Genomic DNA, 26,267 nt, shown 5'->3' with positions numbered 1-26,267 from the left:
AATACAAGTGTTTGTGAACGGTCCCTAACTTTGTGTAACCAATTTCTTGCTGCCTTTTTGTAATTTGTTGTTGATTGACCTGATTTCTTAATTTGTTTTTTGAAATGAATAAAAATCAATAAACATTGAAATATGAAAAAAAAACCACCTTAACCCACCACCAGGCCCGACCCATATCAATTGGTAAACTTTTTGCACATGATTTGCAATTTAAAGATAATTGGCCATTGCTCATTAAAATGAGACTAGTCATGAACAATTGTGCTCTTTCATTTAATGACATAAAATTTAAAAAACATTGTAATGAACACTTGAGGTTTTGACTTTTAAAACCTACATTTTGGTCAAAAAATGTGCTTGGGTAAGTAGTTTTCAACAGATTTACTACTACACCCCGATCAGGCCCTGACCTGACCCCGATCAACTGACGGCGCGGATCACCGTGCGGATCGAACGCTTTTGACGTCACCTGTTTATTATTCTGCATGATCCTATTTTTGCGCCATACGAACTCGGGTATACAGTGCCGCGTTTTGTACACATCAGCAAAGTGAGAAAATACGACATGAAAAATTACAATATTGTTGCCATATTATTCTAATTCTAATCATATTTTGTTATAAAATATAGTATTTATGGTGCTATTATATGATTGCTGTTTCAAAATCAAGTCAATATCCTAGAGATGGTGTGAAAACGACATAATTTATTAAGCTTAATTATTATTTCCGTATCGTACCTGACGAATTCGGCAGGCTGACCAGCGTTTATACACTCGTTACGTGTACAAAGTACCGTACGTGAAGAGTCAAGATGGTTTTAGCAGATCTGGGAAGGAAGATTACTTCGGCGCTAAAGTTGTTAGGAAATGCCACAATCATCGATGAAGATGTAAGTAAACTCACAAAAATTGGATTTGCACTTGTCATGCATGCTTGTGACTTTTCTTAAATAATAAATTTAATTTTATACGGTACTACAAATTGAATTGTAGTACAATTAAATAATTATAATACATATCATGATGAATGATCTCAATGGACACAGAGGGCGCACTATAACGTATAAACACGTATAATTTTAATCGTGTGTATTGACTCAAAATAATCATCAAATATCACCATTTGGTTTTGCCATCAATATTTCATTTTCATCATCACCTACTATTTGTATCCTGTGGATCATACTTGGACCATATTTGACTGGTTTTGTTACTTTCAACGATATTTAAGTGACTTTTTGTGTCCGGATGGGTCCACCAACACCAACAATGGAACTGAGAGGTAGGAGCGGGAAAGTTAAATCCGTGAAAGATGATGATGTGAGTACTGATATTCAACCTCAAACAGAGCCTGACTGAAACCTTTGTCAGAAGCTCCCTAAGAACTATAATTGATGGTCAGAATTCCTTCGTGAGTCAATTACTAGCCTCCAAAAACGTCAAGACAAACTGGAAGCTATGGTTAAAGAAAAGCGAACAGAATTTTGATGAATCGATTGAATTTCAATCATCCCGTACAAAAGACAAAAAAAAACAGGTCTCAGCTTTAAAACAACAAAACTCTAAGCTGATACACCAAATAGACCAACACAAAAGTGATGTGAAGAAATTGCGTGAATCAAGTGATAATCTAGAAAGGCATTCACGGCGTCATAATTTGTTGTTATGCAACTATGGTCCTGAGAAGAAAGATGAGGTCCCTACAGAGATCGTAAACAGAGTTCTGAAAAAAGATCTTGGGCTGAACATTTCGGTAGAGGTTGCTCATCGGACGGGTAGACAGAGTCAAGACAAGAATCGTCATAGGCCAATCATTTTTAAAGTACTTTCGCTAATCGATAAAGATTCCATTATCACAGCAAAGAAGGAACTTAAAAAGGCCTCATATTACATCATGACCAACGAAATCGAGTCAGACAGAAAGGAACGGTTCAGACTGAAATCAGTTGCGGAGACCGCGTATAAAGCTGGCAAGAAAACAGTTTTCAAACGTGGTAAACTGTTCATAGATAACAAACTGTACAAAGAATCAAGTGACAACGCTGAGAATACTGGGTTCTCAAGAGAACACGGGTTCTCATCACGATCATTCGGACTAGGACAGAGTTGGCTGTCATCATTCATTACTGAATTGGATGCTGGAACATTGGGGGTTGGTACTTAGAAAACTGTGAATTGCGTAAAAATATTATTGCTAAGTGTGATTTTGATATTATGTGTCTTGTAGAAACTCATATGAAAGAAAATGATGTTATAAATGTTCCCAACTATATGTGGTTTGGTCATAATAGATCCGTTCTCCATTGTAAAGCAAGAAAAGGTTCAGGTGTTGGTATCCTTGTACATAAACGTATTCTTAAATCTTTCACAATCAAAACTGTGGAAAAAAGCGCATGATGGTATATTGTGGTTGAAATTTACTAACAAAAGTGCCAAGGAAAGTTTTTATGTTTGCTGTTGTTATCTACCACCCGAAAATTCAAGTCGCGGTGGTCACGCTGAAGAGTTTTTTGATGCATTAATTTCTAATATTTACAAATTTCAAGATACTGGTTCGTTGCAAATATGTGGTGATTTTAATGCCAGAATTGGTGACAGTGTAGATTATATTGAAGGTGTTGATGAAGTTAAAACTCGTAAAGTCATTGATTTTAGTACGAACTCACAAGGTAAACCATTCATTGACTTTTGTATAAGTGCTAATATGTGTTGTCTAAGCGGTAGAAATGATGATGTAATAGATAATTTTACTTGTGTTTCAACAAAAGGTAAATCAGTTGTTGATTACTGTCTCGTTCCATATGATGGCTACGTGAACTTTGCTCAGTTTGAAGTGTCACTTGTTCAAGATCTTATTGAAAAGTATAGTGTACCTGTGTGTAGTACTATACCTGATCATTCAATGTTATCATGGGTGTTCAAAACTAATGTTTTCTCTTGTTATGAAAAATCTGTGAATAAGTCTAATGTCGACTTGAAAAGTCTGGCTAAATTGTATGATATGCGTGAAATACCGTCCACTTTTCTTATGGATGAGTCTAGTGTGTCAAAAGCAAATGAATTGATTGCTGAAATAAATACCAACCAAGGCAATCAGAGTGAGGTTGACAGTGTATATGACAAGTTTGAAACTTACATTAAGTCTGCAGTTGAAAAGAACTTTAAGAAAAAGAACACTAAGCGTGGTAAACACAATAAGGGTATGAGACATACTCCTAAACCATGGTGGAACGAATCACTTCAATTGATTTGGGATGAGGTGTGTTGTAAACAAAAATCTTGGCTAAGATGTAAAATACCTAACATGCGTAATACCTTATTTGTGCAATATAAATCAGCTCATAGACAATTTGATAAAGCTGTGAAGAAAGCTAAACGACAATTTCAATACAGTAAGATCAAAGATATTGATGATATGTTGAATGGTGACCAATCTATGTTTTGGAAAGAGATCGGTAAAATGGGTGTTAACAGTTGTAAACAAAGTAGTAGTATACCAATGGAGGTAATAACAGATACTGGTGAAACTACAGATAATACTGACCATGTTTTAAACAAATGGTGTAATGAATTTGAATCGCTTTTCAAAGCTGATGCAAATAATTTTGATGATGAGTTTTTGTCACATATAAAGACAAAATTGAAAGATCTTGAAGCTAGTTCGTCTGAGAAAGATTATACTGCAGTTAATCTCAATAAACCTCTTGAGCTTGATGAAGTTATTGGTGCAATTAATAGAGCTAAATTGAATAAAGCTGCTGGTGTTGATGGTATTGTAACAGAATTACTTAAGAACAAAACTATGACAGTTGTTCTCCATGCTCTCTTTAGCCGTTGTTTTACATGTGGTATTTGTCCATCCAAATGGAGATTTGGTTTAATAAACCCAATACCTAAATCTGGTAATAATGATCCTAGAGATCCGATGAGTTACAGAGGTATAACGCTGATTTCAGTGGTATGTAAAATATATTGTGATGTGATCCGTAAAAGGCTCACAGATTGGCTTGAAGAAAATAACATTATCAATGAAGAGCAGAATGGATTTAGAAAGAACCGTGGTTGTCTTGATCATTTATACACATTTTCATCTATTGTACAGAATAGAAATCTTTGTAAAAAAGACACATTTGCTTGTTTTATTGATGCCAAGAAGGCATTTGACCGTGTCAATCGTGATTGTTTATGGTATAAACTTAGAAGTATAGGTATTAATGGTAACTTTTATAACTGTATTAAAAGTCTTTATGAAGATGTGAAATGTTCTGTAAGGGTTAATAACTTTATGACAAATTGGTTTGATGTTGAAATCGGTGTGAAACAAGGTTGTTTACTTTCTCCCGTGCTCTTTAACATTTATTTGAATAGTATTGTGAATGAAATAAAAGAATTAAACTGTGGTGTTCCTGTGCTTGACACAAAAATTGATCTGCTAATGTATGCGGATGATATTGTACTTGTTGCTGAAAGTGAAAGTTCTCTTCAAAGAATGTTAGACTGTGTATCAAACTGGACTAAAAGATGGCGTATAAGTTTAAATGATACAAAGACTCAGGTAGTTCATTTCCGCACTAAAAGCCGTGATAAATCAAATGTACAGTTTACATGCTGTGATACTAACATCTCTACAGTAAATGGTTATAAATATTTAGGCATTTGGTTTGACGAATATCTTGATTTTCATGTGTCTACCCGAAATCTAGCTGCTTCTGCATCCAGAGCTCTGGGAATGGTCATCAGTAAAGTCAAAGCCCTGGGTGGTATCAATTTCAATTCTTTCACCAAGCTTTTTGACTCTTTCGTTGGTCCAATTTTAGACTACGGCAGTGGGGTCTGGGGTATTGATGAGTTTTCCTCGATTAATTCTGTGTTCTACAGCGCTTGCCGATTTTTCCTTGGTGTTGGGAAATATGTTCCAAATGACGCCATGCTTGGTGACTTGGGATGGGTTTCCCCTTTTGAGCGTCAAATGCAGTCAGTGGCTAGATTGTGGAGTCGTCTTTCAAAACTAGACAGCAATCGTTACCCAAGTAAAGTTTTTCAATGGTCCCAACATTTAGCAGGTAAAGGTATTAAGAACTGGTGTTACAAAGTAAGATCGTTATGTTCTAAGCTGAATTGTGATCTAATTCTGAGTATTTCTGAACAGATCGGTACTCGAAACTTAGTTAATCATATATATCCGATGCTGCAAAATTGTTTGTAGAAAATCGTTGGAAAGAGGCAATCTTTAATGACCGAAGAAAGAACCCAAATGCTCGCAATAAACTTCGTACGTATCGCACCTTTAAATCCACTTATGGCACTGCTGAGTATGTAAACACCATTATGAAGAAGTGTAATAGGCGGGCTTTAGCCCTCTTCAGGTGTGGATGCGCTCCAATTGCCATTGAAACGGGTCGTTATAATAACACTCAGGTACAGGATCGAATTTGTAATATTTGTAATATGAATTGTATTGAAGATGAGTTTCACTGTTTTATAATTTGTTTAACGTATAATGATATCAGATCCAATTTCTTTAATGACATGGTTAAATTTAACCCAAGTTTCTCAAATCTTTCAGATTACAATAAATTCATTTTTGTAATGTCAGATGGCAACCATTGTTGCAGGGTAGCAAAATTTGCAAATGAAATTCTCACACTTCGTCAATCTATTGTGTACACTAAGGGAGAAATAAATTGTAATTATTATTTAGCTGTCTCCTCATGTACACGTCAACATCATACTTGCTTCTGCCATGTTGCGCATTTGCGACTTCTTGCATTTATTTTGTTCTTTTGATCTAGGCCTAAAAGCATGATGGGCGTTTGATGAGGTTTCAGCTAACATTGCCTTGTGTTTATTTTTAAAAATGTATATGCATGTTATTGTTTTTAAAAAACCTTGACTATATTTACATGTATTATTATGTGCTATTTATATGTATTATTTATGTGCTATATTTTTATATTGTATATTATTGTTTTGTCACTCATAAGCCAGAATTGGCTGGTCTCTATGTGAGAGTGTGACGTTAATAAAGATTTAAACTAAACTAAACTAAACTAAACATGTCAAAGTGACATGATCACAGGGTTCGATTTAGAAAATACAATTTACATGCACAACTCTGATTTTTTCCTCAAAATGGGCTGAATAACACAAAATTTTGCATGCACAGGCAAAATTCTACATGCACAGAGCCAAAGTTACATGCATTTGTGCATGTAAAACCCCTTTAAATTGAACCCTGCATGATCATTATAATTAAAACATGAACATGGACGATCCTGACTTTTTTAGTTTTTAGACAACCCTCGTTATTTATAAATGGCCATTTTTCTAGGGTGTATTTGTCTCGAAAAATGATTTTAAAATAATTGTGTTTCAAGCATGAAACGTACCTTTATAAGGGGGCCACTCATATGTGTACATCCATATCAAAACGAATCACTTGTCGGTTGTTACATATGTGTTTCATTTCACATAATAGCAGAGGAATAAATAACCAGACTCATCTCTGAAGTGGAGGTCACTTCAAATCATCCCAAGTCACATAATTTAGGAATACAGAGGACATTCCTTGACCATGTGACTTGGGGATGATTTGAAGTGACCTCCAATTGAGATGAGCCAGGTATTTATTCCTAGCTATTATGTGAAATGAGACACATGCTATGTACTATGTAGCAGCCGACAAATGCATCATTTTGATATGGACGTACACATAAAAGTTATTAGCATCCGAGTGAATTGACTTTCTAAAATGGGCCTAACCTAGGTTCTTGAAAATTTGTCTACTAACCCTAAACGAGGATTTTCCTCAAATAAAAACACCCTAAACAAGGAATTGGTTTGAAATTTGCCCCTAAACAAGGGTAGACATTGCATGTGTAGGTATGAGTGTCATTCAGTAACGGGGGTTTCAGTACATTGTAAGTTGTAAAATCACTCGGAAACCACTCAAATCCGAATAACTTGATAAACATGTCACCACTTACCACTAATGGCCGCTAATTAGGTAATTTTACAAAAGTACCCTAAGCGAGGATCGCCTTAAAAAAACCACCCCTTCTGCTCCTAAAATGAGTGTTTTGATACCCTAATCACGGATCCGCACGGATCCTTGTTTTGCTTTTCAAAACCACCCTAAATCTGTGTTTTCTTTCATGTGGATGCTTACAACTTGTATACAATACTATACATGGTGCCCCCGAATGCATCACACAGTAAAAAGATGTCAAAAGCGCTTGAAAATGCATGATTCACTAGCGTAAATTGCAGTCAAAATGCATGCAATCATGCGCTTGTGCTACGCGAAAGCTCCAGTGGGAAAAAATAGAGCATAAAAACATGAATTTTGGAACAAAGTAAAGCTTGTCTGATGGAATAAAATGTACAGTTGAAAACAAGTTTGACCTTGTTGAGAGAGTTAAATAATTTTGATAAATTTGTAATTTTAACCTAAGTTATACAGCTCAACTTACCGTACTTTTCTAGCCTTTCAACAAGGCTTTGGCTACCTGGGCTACAGCACCGTAGTGAGAGCGCCATCTATCATATTCTGCTTGAGCGGCGCTCGCTGTCTCGGCTTCGCCGCTCTGTCGCGCCTTCGGCGCTCGCCCCCCCCCTAGGATCGCGAGGTCTTTGACAAAGACTAGTACTTTTCCTAACCAGACAGTCCATGCCAAAATTTTTACTACACCTTTACATTTCATCGAATCTCTTTTTGATGTCTGTCATTTTGAACATCACACTTGAAAGATGTATGCTATGTAGAAACTTTTTCAATTTCATAATTTGCATATTATTAGCATATTTGCAAGAAAAAACATGAAAATCAATAAATACCTATATTTTCACAATTTCAATATTTTATTAAAAATTAAGCATGTAGGCCGTTTGTTATGACTTGATGAATGAAGCTGTTAAAACAGATTTTGATATTTTTGCTTATTTTTCCTTTTTTGCCCCAAAATGTGTAAAAATCAACATTTTTGGATGACCTATATTTTCTTTGAATATTTATCAAATTTCTTAATTTAGGTATAATACAGTGCAGAAAAAGATGTCAAAAAAATCTGTTAAACAGATTTCCAAAAAATATTGTTCCATTTTCCATTTTGGGTTAAATACTCAATTTTCATGCGCGGGATATTTGAAACATAAAATGAAAACATGTCCATTGCACTTTTTCCTCGAGATGTACTATAATATCAAGGTTACGGATATATTATAATCCCTTCTTATCTTCACTGATCCATCAGATGAATGATCAATGAAAAGGTTCAGAACTGGGCTACTAATGGTCTGTCAAGTATCTATAGTTATTTTCATGACTGTGTCAACTCAAAAATCATGCAAGGTCGAATGTAGGAAAAGTATGATCAGTTGAGCTGTATAGCTTGGGTGGTCTAAAAGTTGGAATTGCCATAACATGTCATGTAAAAGTAATGTACAGTAAAAATTTAATTTGAATGAACACAGAGTGGCGATCTGACTGCTATGATGACGCTATCGTATGTCGCGTATAACTGTACATACATTTCAAAGTACAACACAATGCAAGACCATGGATACAATAATGAAAATACTAACCAATCACAAGTGAGTTGACATGGTTGGATTCACCGTGTTACTGCAGCGTGCCGACGTGTTACGCACATGCACATGATACACAGGCGTTCATCATACATTGTACACAGAATCATCATCACAATGTTGACAGCTGTATTCATTCAAATGAAATTTTTAGTATGGTATAGTTTGTACTATTTTAATTACGGGAAGGTGACCTGATATATTTGGAAAATCAAAATCTTTAAAACTTATGTATAACATAAAATGTTATCCCTTTCAAGCATTCATGCAAAAAGAACATGCAAATGTTTTGTAAAAATGTGACTTATTCCTTATGGAATTACTGACATTTATACAATGTGATATTGGTAGTCTACAGTGTTTTTAATCATCATGATCATATATTGATTTCAAATGAAAGACCCTATTTTCTCAGTACCATGTATTGAAATTAGAAGTTCCAACTCAGTGTATTTTCAAAGATATCAAAAAACTGTCTAATTAGTCTCGATGTTTGAGACTAATTAGACAATTTCTTTGGAAATTTATATACTCATTTGGAATGCCTAATTTCAATTTTGTTATAAATGAGAAAAATATGAGCTTTTAACTGATATCAAAATCTGCATTTTGATGAGGTAAAGTGGGCAATGAGGCTGTCAATCAGGTTCATGTTACCCACATTGTCATGAAGTAGGCCCCTGTCCGTTCATTGAGAAATCTATCTACTATCCATGACTAAGGGTGTGAGGGCGAGTCCCGGGAATTCGAGTCCCGCCCAATAATCCTATTACCCGGGCAGGGTAATAGGATTTTTTTAAAATTTTTTTCAAAGTTTTTTTTTCGGTTCATGTCATACTCTATTGATGATTTCAAAATGCATTGAATTTGAATTCATGTCATACTCTATTGATGATTTCAAAATGCATTGAATTTGAATGCATTTTGAAATCATTAATAGAGTATGACATGAATACAAATTATCAATTTTCATATTAAAAATACAAAACATCTTGAATTTTTTTTTTTTTTTTTTTTGTCAACCATGAATGATCCTAGCATTTAGGTCTAGGTCCAGAGACACTACAAAACCGAAAAAAAAATTGTAAAAATTTTTTTTTTTTTTTTTTTGTTTCGGGTACCCGGTTACCTGCCCGAAAATGCGCCCTACAAAATTACCCGAAAATCACACCCCTATCCATGACTCATGAATTCTGTGCTCACGCAGCAATGCGTGTACATCGATGTGCATCCAGATTTTCAAAGGCCCTTCGGACCCGCACAGGTGCTTTTTAGCGGGACCTCACAGATTTTCATGGGCTGAGGGCCCGCCTCATTTGAAATACTGGTTCAATGTCAATTTTGTCAAACATGGAGCTGTTATTTATCTTGTGTAAATAATTAAACAAATTTAAGCACAGATTTCTTCTGCACTTTGACTTGATTCCTGGTGGTACCTGTTCCCCGGGTACCCACCTGTAAACACTTAGGGTACCTGGACACAAAATTACCAAATAATCCCAGCCTTAGTTTAAAATCAAACTGGAAATTGTTGTGAAGATACAAACATAATATATTACTTTGGTACTCCATTTATCAACTCTACAGGTTTTGAATTCTATGTTAAATGAGGTATGCCGTGCCTTACTAGAAGCTGACGTGAACATCCGTCTTGTAAAACAGCTGCGAGAAAATGTGAAGTCTGTGATAGACTTTGAGGAGATGGCAGCGGGACTCAACAAGCGAAAGATGATCCAGACAGCTGTGTTCAAAGAACTTGTCAAGGTAGGGGCATTTAAATATCACAAGCAAAATGTAAACCAGGTAGTATTTTATTTATCTGTGCAGGATGTTCTGGAGAATCTTATCATATTATTAAAAAGCACTTTCTAGTCAGGGCTCATATTGAAATTCCCTTACACAGGAAGGTGTGCGCCATCCTGCAGCTTTCCTGTGCTAGCCTTCTTTTGTTAAAATCCTGGGCAGGGTGTATCATTGATGCATATAATCCATCCGTTTTATGACCGAGCTTTCCTGAGGCGCGCGCTTAGCGAGGGGAATCCTGCCTTCTTTCTGTGTGAAAACGTGGTAGGGTATTTCAATATGAGCCCTCAAACAGTACTGCTTTCATATGATAATGCTTCCAATTGCATGTTGGTGTGAATGCTGTCCCAAATATGGGTGCTGTTAATCTTTGTCAAATACTCTAATGCATATCTGCATTGAAGGTTTGAATCTGAGCACCGCTAAGGTACTTGATGCATAATAACCTTTTTCCTTTTTCCTGTGATGGCATTGGTGAATTTTTTGTTCTTATTTTGCAAAATTTATATTCTTTTTATTACACAGTTGATTGATCCTGGCACAAAAGCATGGACCCCAACAAAAGGCAAACCTAACATTATTATGTTTGTAGGTCTACAGGGAAGTGGTAAAACAACAACATGTACAAAGGTTAGTGGAACAAATTCTTATACATCGCATGTCACTTGTTGTTTGTCTCAATGGACAAAGTAGCCCAAGTATAGTACATGTAGGTTTTGACTGGTGGGTCATCTTGTAAACGGCCATATATACCGTTTTGTTTGTAATAAATGCTCCCCCCTATAATAAATGTCTCCCCCTCCAATATTTCCATGAAAATTTGACATCATATCGTGTGAGTAAGCTTAAACTTACAAACAATACGGTAGGTTTGAGTTGCGTTTTAAGTTAAACCAATCACCAGCAAATGAAGTTCTCCTGACACTTAATGTTTAACAAAAAGCTGATATAATTTTGATCCTTTCTTAAAATGATTGAGATGGAACTGATGGGTTTTCAATATGACAAGTCTGTAGTTAGTAATACGCTGCACAATGCTCATCACGATGTCATTTAATTGTCAAAGAGTTACCGTATTTCGTCAAATAGTCGCCCCCTCAAATAAACGCCCCCACCACTTTTTTCAAGCAAGATGTTTCAAAAATGCCGATATTTCCATGCCATCTTGTGTAGTAAGCTTACCAAGTTCCCCACATGGTCGATAATAGCGTCAATAATTGGCGAAAATCTGGATTGGAAACCCGGAAGTGAGCCAGAAGTCAGTGTTTCTAGTTCATATTTCTTCATTTTAGCGTTTTTATCGTTCTAAAATTGACCTTGAATAAACGCTCCCCTTGGGAAAATGTAACGCCCGGGGCGTTTATTTGACTTAAATACGGTATCTCTTATAGGCTGAGTGTTGCCAATTTGAGTTACTAACAGGGTATTAACTAGCCACCCGTCCACCTGTCATTTTCTTCCTGGGACAGGCAATATTATTGACTGTGACATATGCTGAATTCTAAAATTATGCTTGAATGAAAGTTCTGTGAACTCAAAACAAGACCAGAATAACAAATCTAGGCTATAGCAATAGCTATTTCAACTGACTGAACCCCTAGAAGGGACAGAGGTCTGGTTTGTCTTTTCAGGGTCAAATTTTGGACTGGTCAGTTTTGATCTAAATGACATGCACTTGTCCATACCGCGGAAACATGGCATGTTGCCTCTGGTGATCGACGCTAAGTCAGGTACCACGTGAGCAAACTCAAAATATCGCAAACAGCGCGAGCGTACGCAAAAGAAACTTCGCGCGTAAGATAAGCGATGTCGCCAGGTCTGTACGCTTTACCGGCATCAGCTGAATTCGAGTACGCTTAGAGGGCACAGGCATGGAATATTCCAATCTGTGTATTAATAATCTAAGCACTTGTCAAATCCTAAGATCCTTGTTACTGGAACATTTTGATGACTAACTGAACCATATCTGTATTGTTGTTATTTCAGTTAGCATACCATTACCAGAAGAAAGGTTGGAAATCCTGTCTAATCTGTGCAGATACTTTCAGAGCAGGTACACAGTAGTAAAATAGTGTTTATTCTAAATAACTCAAAGTGAAACAGTTAATGATTGATTGATTGAATAATGTAAGGGCTCATATTGAAATACCCTACCACGTTTTCACACAGAAAGAAGGCAGGATTCCCCGCTAAGCGCCACGCCTCAGAAAAGCTCGGTCATAAAACGGATGGATTATATGCATCGGTGATACACCCTGCCCAGGATTTTAACAAAAGAAGGCTAGCACAGGAAAGCTGCAGGATGGCGCACACCTTTCTGTGTAAGGGAATTTCAATATGAGCCCTAATACATAATTACTCCAAAGCAAACAAAATGAAACTTGAGAGTAATTTTAAATTAGACTTTAACACAATAAATAACACTACTTGTTTATTTCGAACTTTTTTGCCCCACACATATGTGGGTCTTATGTTATCGCCCATATGGTTGCCTCACTTGCCTGTCTGCCTAGTTGGTAGTCTGGGCGGAAGCAAAATCTGTTATCCACTCTGCAGCTCCAATGCAATAAGTTTCAAATTTGGTATGGTGATAGGATATGGTGGCCTGATGTGCTGTATAGTTTTGTGTCATGTTATTTGCATATTTATGATATAAAATTGGATCGGTTGAGCCCATATTTATTTATTAGTCGAGCTATGAGTTTTAAAATATTGGGCGAGGCGTGGTCGAGTCCAATATTTTAAAACTCATAGCGAGACCAATAAATATTAGGCGTAAAGCATCAATTTTATCATTATTATGTTTTGGATCCAATATTATCACAACTTGGATCCATCAAAACATAATAATGAATATTAATGAGCTCATTTGCTTATTTGAACGCAATGACCGATCAACTTCATTATTATGTTTTGATGAGTCCAAGTGTGTGAAAATATTAGATCCAAAACATAATAATGATAAAATTGGATGCTTTATGCCCAATATTTATTGGTCTCGCTATGAGTTTTAAAATATTGGACTTGACTACGCTCATCCCATATTTTAAAACTCATAGCTCGACCAATAAATATGGGCCCAATCGATCCAATTTTATATCAAACTTGGTATGGTGGTAGTATATGGTGGTCTGATGTGCTGTATGGTTTTGTGTCATGTGATTTGTATATTTTTGAGTATTGATGACCTTATTTGCATATATTTGATCTAAAATGGCATTATTCCACTCTGAAGCTTACATGCAATTTTTCCCAATGAACTTCTAACTTGGTACTTGGTGATAGTATTTACACACCTTTGTATGGAGCCACCTTAATTATGAACGGCATAATTCTAGTTTTCAAATTACTCTCATTTTATTTAGTACCACTGTGTATAAAAATGAAAGTTTTTGTGAATTTATCACCAATTTTAATACATATCAACAAGAGATCTTTTTACAGTTCTTCTTGTCCAGGGATGTAGCTACAGTGGTCGGTGGTGGGTGGCAGAGCCACTCAGTTTTGGGGCCCACCACTCAGCTGCAATTATAGCACTGGAGCCCACCACTCAGAGGCCAAAATTGCACAATTTTGTTAGTCAAGAATTTGGCCAATTTTGGCAAGAAAGTGCCAAATATGCAAGATTTTCTACCAATGTTACCCAGCACTAAAAATATCCAAGCTACAAACGTGCTCTGGTTCTCATCAGACTAATGATATGACCATAAATATGTATCTTGATATAGGATATTGATAGATTGGTTTGATTTTACACAGGTGCCTTTGATCAGTTGAAACAGAATGCAACCAAAGCAAGAATACCATTCTATGGCAGGTAGGTGCAAATAAATATTTACTGCTTTAAAATTTTACCTTTCAAGCAAGATTGGTGTGGCCTTGAAAATTCCCAGTTTGTATGACAAAGCCTCAATACATACTCTGTGGGTATAATGTTCTCCATTTGGGGTCCAGTCCCCTTTTTGAACAAGTGAGGCTGTCAGTAGATGACCTGTCATGAGTTTTCCATTTCAAAGCCACTATTGTAGTCTGCAGGAATATGAGGTACGGAATGACTTCAAAACCCCATCATGGGTGGGTCAACCGCCAGTGTTGGGTGGAACTGGCAGTTACTGTTGTTTGGAATAATAGAATGTAGTTAAACAGCCAATTTTTAAGCCATCCTTATCAAAGTTTGAGAGTTAAGGAACATGTGCATCAATCCTGTTACAATTTTGGTTATTTTACTTCAGACAAACAGAATTAATATTGGGCTCAAATCTACATAATGTGCTTGTTTGTGTCTCATGAAAACAGAAAGCATACGCTGTACCTTTTAATTTAATATCATCTCATTCCTCTTAGTACTTTTCAATAAGTACATGTATCATACTTTGATTGAATAATGGTAATTATCTGGAAATGGGAGTGATCAATTTTTTCTTCGTAATTGACCACTTCATTGCCGTTGGCTTCTGCTAACTTCAATTAGGCCGGAGTTAGCGCAGTGGTCAATTACGAAAAAGGTGAATTGAAAACGAGGATAATTTGGACATTGTTATATCCCTCAGAAGAGCATGTAAAGAATTTCATTTCTTTCCGGTGCCCTTAGACCTTGGCATTGATGCCTCAGCACTGCTTCAAGTTTCAAAGCATTCTTCAGCACTAAATGGCATTGGTGCCTTTGCAAAGGATTTGTTGATGACCTTGAAGTGGGTGCCATACAATATTCCTAATTCAAGCCCTGTACTTGACTGTTTTTTTGTGTTGATGTTCTACAGTTACACAGAAGTGGATCCTGTAGTATTAGCAGCTGAAGGTGTAGATAAATTTAAGCAGGAAGGTTTTGAAATCATCATAGTTGACACCAGTGGTAGACATAAGCAAGAAGACTCACTCTTTGAAGAAATGTTGCAAGTTTCAAATGCTGTTGTAAGTATGGTAGTCTTATCACAGGGATTTTTAAGTTACCCAATAGTAGAAGTTGGGTGAGAGTATATGTTTCTGTAGTAAACAGGTCAGTTTAATATTGTTATAGAAAACAGTCTTGGTCAAATTGCTTAATGTTGCTGTTGCAAGAAGTCTGTACTCTCTGTGTGCATTGTGAAGTGTGCAAATGTCCTCATACTATATCTTGCCTTTTCCAAAAAGGGTTTGTTAAGTGGAGACAAATTTTTGATGAAAATAATTGCCATAAACTATTTTGAGAACTGGCCAATCAATTGCTGTGATTTTATCAGTAGGATACAGAACAGATACACTCACAAAATTTGAGACTTCATTTTCATGAAACAGTAATTCTTTAAAAGAAAATGTTATTATAATTTGGCAATGAACTGAATACAAATTGAAGTTTACAATAGTTTTATTCATGCAGTTTCATGATTCGGATGTTAAAGTTAACATGACATGGCATGGACATTTCTACATTTTTTAGGGAGAGGGCATTTAATGTAGTAAATATGGTATATTCATATATATTCATAAGCACTGTTGTAACTTTACACCTATTCATAAGTCGGCAAAACTTCTGCCCTATTAACTCACCAGTAATATAACCAACATTTTTGTAGACACACTCCACATTTTATGTATCGTGTTGTAAAGTATTCCACATTTTTATTTTCAGAGTCCAGATAATGTAGTATTCGTGATGGATGCGTCCATAGGTCAGGCTTGTGAAGCACAATCAAGAGCCTTCAAAGAAAAAGTAGATGTTGCTTCAGTTATTATCACAAAATTGGACGGTCATGCAAAGGGTGGTGGCGCCCTCAGTGCGTAAGTTATCCAGGGATTATTTCTTATTAAAAATTATGTGATATACATTATACAACTACAAGAAGGGCTCCCATATTATACATGTAGTCCTCATTAGTTTAAGGTGGTACTACACCCTTAGACTATGCCATAGTCGATTTTTGATAAATAAAAATATGTTATTAATCATGATGAACGCATTCAGTTGAACTCGAATTTATACTGATATTTATTACATCAAAATACTAGTATAAAATGGTTATGAAAAAGTTTATATAATTATATTTGTGACAGTAAAAGTAAAGTATACGTATGCTTATATTATTGTATGCAACATATCATAATAGCATAACTGTAATGGCACTCCAATACTGAACAATTCTAATTTTAGAATCTGCCAGTTTATTACGATCTATGCCATAGTCGATTTTTTGATAAATAAAAATATGTTATTAATCATGATGAACGCATTCAGTTGAACTTCGAATTTATACTGATATTTATTACATCAAAATACTAGTATAAAATGGTTATGAAAAAGTTTATATAATTATATTTGTGACAGTAAAAGTAAAGTATACGTGAGGCTTATATTATTGAATGCAACATATCATAATAGCATAACTGTAATGGCACTCCAATACTGAACAATTCTAATTTTAGAATCTGCCAGTTTATTACGATTTAAAATCGACTATGGACTTTCACTTTTAAGCAGAACTTTACCCCGGGACTCACACACTGTCAATCATACTTGTTTATCAATAAAATCTAACCACAAGACTAAGCATGGTGGTACAATACGCTAGATGCATACGTTCATCCACCAGCACAAAAGCGCCGCATTCCCTAGATAGTTGTGTACCATGTATAGTTATAATGGTACCAGTACGCTGCCGGGAGGATTTAAACAATAACGAGATCTGGGCGACCAATCACAAGCCAGATTCATTTTTAAAGATGCATTACATCATCACCAATTTTAGTTAGGCCAGAAATTGGCCTAACTCTCAAGGCAAAGTCAGTAGTCCACTTGGGAAGCTAACATACAGAGGGAGTACGGTGACTGAAAAGATGATCAGTTGTGAAAATCTATCAATTGTGCACAAATGATTTAGGCCTAAATCGGAGTTTTAAGCTTAAATGCAATATCCAAAGTATGCACATTCATGACAATGGGCAAGTGGACTACGGAGTAGTCTACTACACCCTTTGATAAATTTGTGACTATTTTTGCATTTTTCTCAAAAACTAATAAAACACTGGTAACAAAAGTTATGTATATTATAGGGGCAAGGAATCCAGTTACTACACTGGAATTTCAGTGACTCAAAACAAGTAGTTATTGATTTATTGATCAAATATTGGTTTTCCCTCATTTTTGACTGTAACTCCACAACTGTTGTCTGTGCTGAAATAAAATTTTCAGTGCAGTAGTTGTAGTCCTTGCCCCTATAATATACATATCTTACTTGTCACCAATGCGCTATAATTTTAGAGAAAAATGCAAAATTAGACACAAAATATACAATATGTACTAGTGGCATTTCTTGTCAGTATTGAATAGATGTAAAATATCATGCAAAGCTGTCAACTACTGTATAGCAGGAAATTTTTGCTAGGATTTTTTTTGTGCTTTTTGATGTTAATTTTAGATTCGCAAATTAAAAGCCCACAAAAATATTTTTTTACTCTTAAGCTTTCCATTCATATGGACAACATACAAGCATGGTTGAATATGCATTCTCCTTTCAATTTGATTCATAGGGCTTGATATATAAACCGGTGAGCTTGTGATATTACACAACATTCAGTCAGATTAATTTGAAGTAATCAAGAATGATTACATCAACAGACCCAAAACTTGGTGTCTCCTTCATCTAAGACATCCAAACCTTTTGGAATAGCAGCTGATCGAAAATCTGTGGAAATAAGTTCATCAGAGGTGAGGTTTGTGAGGTAAACAAAAACAAAACTGATCAAGCACTTCGAACACCATGTTCGATGAGCATGTGGCGTGATAAGATTATTCACAGCAATTGTGTATCGCGTTGCTCTAACTTGTTCGGTTTATAGACCACAGGCCACTGTGTCGTCAAATATACTTCCAAATTGCCAGAAATTGATTGAGTTGAATATATTTTGGCTGTCTCGCATGATTGATGTTTTCATTAAAGTCCTCTTGAAAAGGTCTATAAAAAATCAAGCATATTGTAGACACAGGTAGCATATTGAGTTGATTTAATTCTGGATTGTTGTTGTTTGTTTCAGTGTTGCTGCAACAAAAAGTCCTGTCATATTCATTGGTACAGGTGAACATATAGATGACTTTGAGCAATTCAAGACAAAACCATTCATTAGTAAACTACTAGGTAAGTAACTGTTGCACTGGCAATTTTACGGAACATTTGTAGCTTGATAGTTCATAACTTAATTGGAAGTGACCAGGGACAAGCGATTTGCGCGGAACTTTTTTCCCGCGTAATCTCCGCGCAATTGGCTATTTTTTCCTATGGGCAGGGATACATGATTTGCACTCAAAAAAAAGTTCCACACAATCTCTGCGCAATTTGCTATTTTTTCCGCGCAAATTGCCTGTCCCTGGAAGTGACCAACCGATTAAAAGTAGTTAAACCTACAAACCTGTAAAGTGTGCTGAAGGCTAGTGGCTCAACGTCTAGGTGTCTGTGAGTAGCGCACTATAAATCACTGCACTTTTATTTAAGTGTCAATGTTATTTATGGTGTTGAATCATTGTGTGAACAATTCTGGTTATCCTACGGTACCATAAGGAGTCTTCATTTGTTTTCTGTGTAATGGAATGCAGTAGAAATTCCATGACTAACATACATGGTTCATTAAAGACCCATTCAGTGATCCCAGCGCTAGTGTAAAAAAATTATAATTGTTTATAAATTGCTTAAAAGTGAAGGACAAGTCATTCAAATTGCCATTTGGTATTTTTGAAATGACAAATTTGGCAAAAAACAAAGAAAACAGCAGTACTGATGAAGTTGAAGCCCCATTCAAATACATGTACCTAATTTAGATACTGTCAGTATCTAAATTACAGATTTGTGTAAAATGTCTTATTTTGTCTTAAATACACGGCTTTTGGCTGAACCATTCGCAGGCTATGTTAGCACATCTATGACAATGACAAAGGTACCAAAATCTGAATTTTGATAATTTTTACGATCGTCCAGATGAGTAAATCACTGAATTGGGCCTTTAATATGTCATTCAGAGCACATGATTAATGTGATGTAAGAAAAACACAAAAATAATAACAATGTGAAGTTTGGTCACATTTATCTTTCAAATTTGCCATTTTAAACTCTATTGTTGTGAATGCTGTTTTTTTCTTTCTTGTTATATTAAATAATGTTGCATTTTCTTCTCTTAGGCATGGGAGATATAGAGGGTTTGATAGACAAGGTCAATGAACTCAATCTAGATGAAAATGAAGAACTCATAAATAAACTCAAACATGGTAAGTACAAAGTCAAATATTAGTGATGGCCCTGAAACTGGCTCTCAATTCCTTTAGTGAAATGATTGAAATTGTGCTATAAATGGAGAGTATGAAAAGTAAACAAGGTATGCACACTGACCCAAGGTCATCTGCAGAGAGTCTACTGTTGACCTCTTAGGTTTTTAACAAAATACATACTCCTGTACTTCAATGGAACAAGCAGTATTTGTTTAGAGTGAATGTTGGACTTGAGAGTATTGTGATGGTGGTGGTAGCAGTGGCAGCGACAACGACAAAGATGATGATGATGATGATGATGATGATGATGATGATGATGATGATGATGATGAGAATCTGCTTTTAAACATGCCAAGATGTTGTATGACTAATTGGAAAGTGTAAGTTTCTTTCTTTGTATATCTCAATTTGTTTTGTTTATTGCATTGCAGGTGAATTTACTCTACGAGACATGTATGAACAGTTCCAGAATATAATGAAAATGGGACCTTTCAGTCAGATTATGGTAAGGAGAAGCTTTAGTCAGACACCGGGATGACCAGTAGTATTTTACTTTTGCTGAAATAAGTAGTACATTGATTTGCCTTGTGTTGGAATTTTTTTATAAAATTATGATTTTCAACCTAAACTATAACTTTGAACCACTAATGATAATCCATGTTATTTGATCGCAGTTCTAAAATGAAGCAGCATCAATATTTTTAGACAAAAGAAACAGACATAGTTATTTGAATTATCAATCCTAAAAATCCTTCAGGACAGTATCAGGCTGTGCAAGCGAAAATTTGAGATGATATTAAATTAGAGTCCGAAGTTTACCGTTTTCTAAAATCCATTTTCCGTGTTTTAATCCGTGTTGTAAAATTTGTGAAACTTAAAATATATAAACAATGATATTAATGTCGCAATAAAGTGTTCAATATCGCGATCAATATGCTCTGATTGGAATATTCTCACGATAATGGGCCGACTATTACGATGTTTGGAGGGATACAGGGGGTTCATGCCTTTGTAATATACCTTTATTTTGGTATTATTAAACAGTATTTTTATCATAAAAAGATTGTTTTTAACATTTATTTCTCTTATCTTTTAACAATTTTTGTCACATCATACAAAAATGTCATTTTCCGTGTTGTACCTCCGATTCCGTGATTTTCTTCCGTTTTCCGTAAAACGGAAAACTTCGGACTCTATATTAAATATGTGAGAAACTTCCAATTAGCAGGTAGCATTTTCATACTCAAAGACAAGAAGTCTGTGTAAAAGACTAGTTTTATAATGCAGTTCTACAACACATTCTTATGAAAGATCTGTTTAGACTTTACAGCCATACAACAAAATAGTTCAACAATGTTAAAACTGTCTGTAATTGATGCACTCTATAGACTGTTGTAACCTTTGTGTTGAAATAGACTTGGAAAGTCATCTCTTTTTGCAAATATCTCAAATTTGAACTTTGCTTGTGATATTTCTCTGCATGAAACCTGAGTACTTTGGAAATGGAAACAGTTGCAGAAATATTTTATCTTCTTTTATTTTCAAAATTTGGAAGTAGTTCCTACTTAACAATTGACCTTTTTGGTAAATCCCATAAGCTTTATCGAGTACACCTGAGATGCACATCGTTACTGCGCATTGCAAGTCAGTGTGACGTCAAATGACGACATCTCACGTGTACTCGCAAAGACTTATGTGATTTACCGAAAAGGTCAGTGCTGTTAGACACATCGTCTTGTTGTTCACTATGATCATTGTTGATACTATTGTCTTACAGGGCATGATTCCTGGATTTAGTAGTGACTTCATGACAAAAGGCAATGAGCAAGAATCAATGGCAAGACTCAAGAAACTCATGACAATTATGGATAGTATGAATGATGAAGGTGAGTAAATAATTGTGTAACCAGGACGGATTAAGACAATGATTTATTGTGAGACATCCGTCATATTAGGCCTTTGTTAAAGGAGGATTTTGTGATCCTAGCATCCTCTTTTTATGACATTTTTCAGTAGATATCCACAAAAAAGCTTATTCTCAAAATTTCAGTTGATTCAGATTTTGCGAGTTACGCATAATTATGTGTATTACACTGCTCCATAGGCCACTGTTGTAATTTCGTTCTGGTACACCAGAACGGAATTCAAATTTGACAATATTTTTGCTAAACGAATTAATGTGCAATATATTTTTGGTACATAAACATTATGTAGCCAGAGGTTTCCAGTGGTATAAAAGTCTCAACTTTTTTTGAGAAAAGTTGGGGATGAGGCTGTGGATCACGAAATGCCCTTTTAAGTAAGTCAGTTAGTAAAGTATTGCTGGAAGGTCAAACTGCACATCAGCTTGATCAATAATGAGGAACTTACCTTATTACTTGCTATACCATGTTCACATTTTCACACTACATTACGTGGTATGTAAGAAGATTGGTCTATGTACATGAATGTGGTACCACAAATATTATATCCAAAGAATCTAAAACAGGAAAAGGAGAGAGCCTCAATAATCCCATGTATAGTAATTTAAGAAAAGTGTATCCTAGTGTATTTTTCTCCAAAACAAACATTATGGATATGTATTTTTGTTGGGATTTCTGGGTAAGCATGTGCATGGGTGGTGGATCTTTATTATATTTAGGTGGCAATTATCATATGTTTGCTCTAATTTGTATCAAAATGGCAGATATAAATTTGAAATTGACTCATGACTTTCATGTACATCCTTTGTGTATATTTCTTCCAACCCTTGGCCAAATATGAGAGTGGCAGTCAATATAAATTTGGGGAGGCGAGCTCCACCGTTCCACCATCTATATGTTGTGTTGTGTACATGAACTTATCACATCCATTTTTTGCATGGCTGTTCTTCAAAGTAAGTGACATGCAAGTGTGATGGAGTCAGCATTCTTCCATTCAATTCATTGATTCTATCACATCTAATGGTATTTCTTTTGTACATATTTGTATACACCAGAACTAGACAACCGAGAAGGAGCCAAGATCTTCATGCGTACCCCAGGAAGAGTGCAGAGAGTGGCCAGAGGAGCTGGGGTTTCAATCAAAGAGGTCCAGGAACTCTTACAACAGTACCAGAAATTTGCACAGATGGTCAAGAAGATGGGTGGTATCAAGGGATTGTTCAAGGGCAAAGGTCAGTGCGGATCGAAGTGTCGAATGTTGCGAGTGACAAGTTTGAAACGTAATATAAATATTATTCACAATTATTGCATTTAGAAGTGAAAAAGAAACTATACATTTTTAATATTTCTTTTTATTTTGTGACATTCTTGTTGACAGGAGGAGATATGACAAAGAATGTGAACCCAGCACAAATGCAGAAATTGAATCAATCAATAGCCAGAGCTATGGACCCAAGAGTATTGCATCAAATAGGTAAGCTAGAGTCAAGCAGACTTTGTAATAACCGTTTCATGGAAAACTGACTGTCATTAAATCAAATTCATGATTTTTGTCAGATTCTTTGTTTGTTTGGCCATCGGTGTTGTTGACTATTATTGGAAAAAGTATTTGTTCTTGGTTTGTTAGGTAAAAGTGGTCAGAGGAAAAGTGTTGTAGCTGTAAAGCTATAAATTTTAAATATATTTAAGGTTCTTTAAATACTCCACATCTGGATTAATATGCTTTACACTTTTCTGGGTCTTGTTTTTCGTACCACCAAACAGTCTAGCTCAGGGCTTCTGTTGGGGGCCAACAGCAGGTCCCTAGACCCATGCTTGCACAATGCTTGTGTCACACATAATCCTGGTGCTACCACTACTTGCTACAACACATTACCAATGCCCGAATGGATCAAAAGTCATATGTGATGCGATCAAACAAAATCAGTCGGAACTCAGAAACATTGATTTTGAGATATAGCCAAACAAAGGAAATATTTCCTTTTGTTTCCTTTTGTTTTGGAAACTCTTTAAATGCTTATATCTTTGGAACTAGTTGTTCAATTTTAATGGAGTTTTCTGCATAATGCAGCTTTGTAAATGCTTTTTACCATTCCATATGAAACTGAAAATTTGATATTTCAAAGTTCCGACTGATTTTGCTTGATTGCAGCACATATGTCCCACACACAGTTATGAGTTATGGCACTAAAGATGGATATTAAATTAAATAATATGGATATAGGGCTTGCTTAAATACTGAAAACTTTGGTCAAATGTGTTTTGCTGATTGTAACCACAATGTTTTTACTGTTTGTGTTTTTCAGGTGGTATGAGTGGTCTACAGAATATGATGAGACAATTTCAACAGAGTGCACAGGGTGGGGGATTAGGGGGAATGATGGGTGGTATGGGAGGAGGAGGTGGTGGTGGGGGTGGGGGTGGCAATAAATAACACAGGCGGACGATAACAGGGGAGGGATTCAATACTTACAAGATAAGTAATGTCACAACTCTGACATAGGTCCTCATCTACTTGCGTCATGCAGTCAGTAGAGCGCCCTCAATTTTATCTAGGGCACCCTCAATTTCAGGCTTACTGATATTACATAAGCTGTTATCTATCTACAACTACAATCTACGTATAATAACATGTAGATTTTACACTTACTACGCGCTCATGGCACTATGAGTTCATTCATAAAAATAAGTTTCGATAAATGGAGGTAAATCACCTTGCTTATCAGTAAGCTTAAATTGAGGGCGCTCTAGATAAAAGTGGTTGTCATACATAGGTGGTAAACGACCGTGGTGGAGTCTAAGGTGCTTTGGTATTCTGGATAATTGGATACCATGTCAGATGTGATGTATATGGAAATGATTGCATAGGGGAAGGATGTGGCAGTTGGATAGATAATGCTTTCTTAAATTATTACATGGAGATAATTGTGTAGGACTTGCCTTGCATATTTTCTACACACCACATGATATTAGTAAGAGTGTGGCATTCAAAATAATAATCTTACCAGTATTTATTAAAGGGTTTGTCTTTTTTTCTCTTTTTTTTAAGGAGGGCAAATTCATTTTTTCCTTCAACTAATTGTTTTAATTTATTTGAAAAGAAGAAAATTGAACTATAGCAAGTACATGTAAATATTAATCATGTAAACATAAAAGAAAAGTGTACTATGTTTTGTGTCTACATCATTCAGGTGGGGTGGGGAGAATGTCTGATTCTGGGCTCCCCTACCCCACTTGCTCCCTTCAGTCAAAATAAAACATTGGGATATTTCCCCTTCTTGGATGAAAGATGGCTGATGTTGAATACAGAAAGTAAATCAGATGACAGTAATATGTAGACTTGTAACTCATTTCAATTAAGTGAATAACATTTACTTAATCCTGTGAATTGAGACACTGGATTTTTAAGTGATGAATGTCAGTTGTGAATTCTATACCAGTTATATTGCCAAGTTTCGTAGGGTTCATTGGGCTTAACGTTGTTTTGTTTTTCCTTTCAAGTTATAGACGAATCCAACGAGCAAAGTGATGGTCTGAATTCATTCTGCCATTACTGGGTCCTCTCTGCACCAAACTGGTGTTGTGACTGCCCCATTAGGTGAATTAAAGCAGCTTAAAAATCGATGTTATATTGTATTGTGTTATAAACTTTTATCATTCTTTTGTCTACGTGTAACATGGGTAATGGAATGCAGTTTAAAATTCCTGCCAAGACCACATTATATCACATTTCAGGCGGGATAGACCCAGCGGGGATCCAGCTATGGCTGCCAATGAGGTGTATGAATGTGTGAAATTGGATTTTTCTATAAGAATGCTTTCTTGTTTTTGGAATGTTTGGTAAATTTGTGATTTCTAATAAACTTGAGGCAAAATATGTATGGGACTTGTTAAAGGATATGTTTTATGTTCCTTTTGTGATAAATATCTCTTAAATTTGTTGATATTCTTAAGTATTCTGTGTGTGAATGTGTCATATTCTTTGTGTCCAGATCACATTTTTAAATATAACTAAAAAGCATTTATTTACTCGGTACCGTGATGTAAGTTTGAAAAAGTTTGAGTCCCCTTTTCTACACAAACTACAAACTATAATTTTAAAAATAATTGTTTAAACTCTTTTAAGGCCTAATTGGAAATGGTCCCCTCTTTTACCCCCGTACAATGTTAGCATGTCCAATACGATCATCTTCACCATATCTTCTCCAAACATTGTTTGGTGGGGGAAAAGGAGGGGTATTGCATAAGATGAACATTGAGACAACACTATAATTCTTAGTTTCCAGTCACTTATAGCGTGCACACTCTACTAAGAAAAACATGGGAATTTGAGTAGATGTTAAAACACTTTTTTAGAGGGGAGGGAGTGGTTTGTTTGTTTCAATCATTTGATTTTTTGTAACCTTTTAAATTGTGTCTTTTTAATAAGTAAATACATGTTGATAAATTCAGAAAAACAACCAAGTAACCAAACCAGAAAAAATGTAACAATGACTGTGGTAATTCAAATAAATTTACCACTGCATGCAAACTCTTCAAATGAATATATTTCAATTATGTTTCCTAAAATATGCAATTTGTTTACGTCCAAGCACACCTACATCCATAATCAACTTGTTGTAATTCTTTTATGGACTAATTTTGCAGTAATTTGATTTTTTTGAATTCTGTAATAGTCTCAATAAATATACCAAGTTATATTCGTATGTATCTTTGGGATGTATGT

General features: G+C 35.5%; 1 protein-coding gene across 1 annotated transcript; it reads left to right on the top strand.

The window, feature by feature from the left end:
- Positions 1-514: 514 nt before the first annotated feature.
- Positions 515-24,169, top strand: LOC140153464 (signal recognition particle subunit SRP54-like). Its single transcript, XM_072176222.1, has 14 exons — positions 515-891; positions 10,175-10,351; positions 10,916-11,020; positions 12,377-12,443; positions 14,150-14,207; positions 15,151-15,301; positions 15,999-16,147; positions 18,398-18,498; positions 19,533-19,619; positions 20,051-20,124; positions 21,397-21,505; positions 22,597-22,773; positions 22,920-23,015; positions 23,848-24,169. The coding sequence occupies exons 1-14, from the start codon at positions 814-816 to the stop codon at positions 23,973-23,975; spliced, it is 1,557 nt and encodes a 518-aa protein (XP_072032323.1). The 5' UTR covers positions 515-813; the 3' UTR covers positions 23,976-24,169.
- Positions 24,170-26,267: the final 2,098 nt, after the last annotated feature.

The sequence above is a fragment of the Amphiura filiformis genome, chromosome 5, assembly GCF_039555335.1.
Source record: "Amphiura filiformis chromosome 5, Afil_fr2py, whole genome shotgun sequence".
Taxonomy (NCBI): Eukaryota; Metazoa; Echinodermata; class Ophiuroidea; order Amphilepidida; family Amphiuridae; genus Amphiura; species Amphiura filiformis.
The sequence above is the reverse complement of the archived record's forward strand: the minus strand, read 5'-3'. Positions and strand labels throughout refer to the sequence as shown.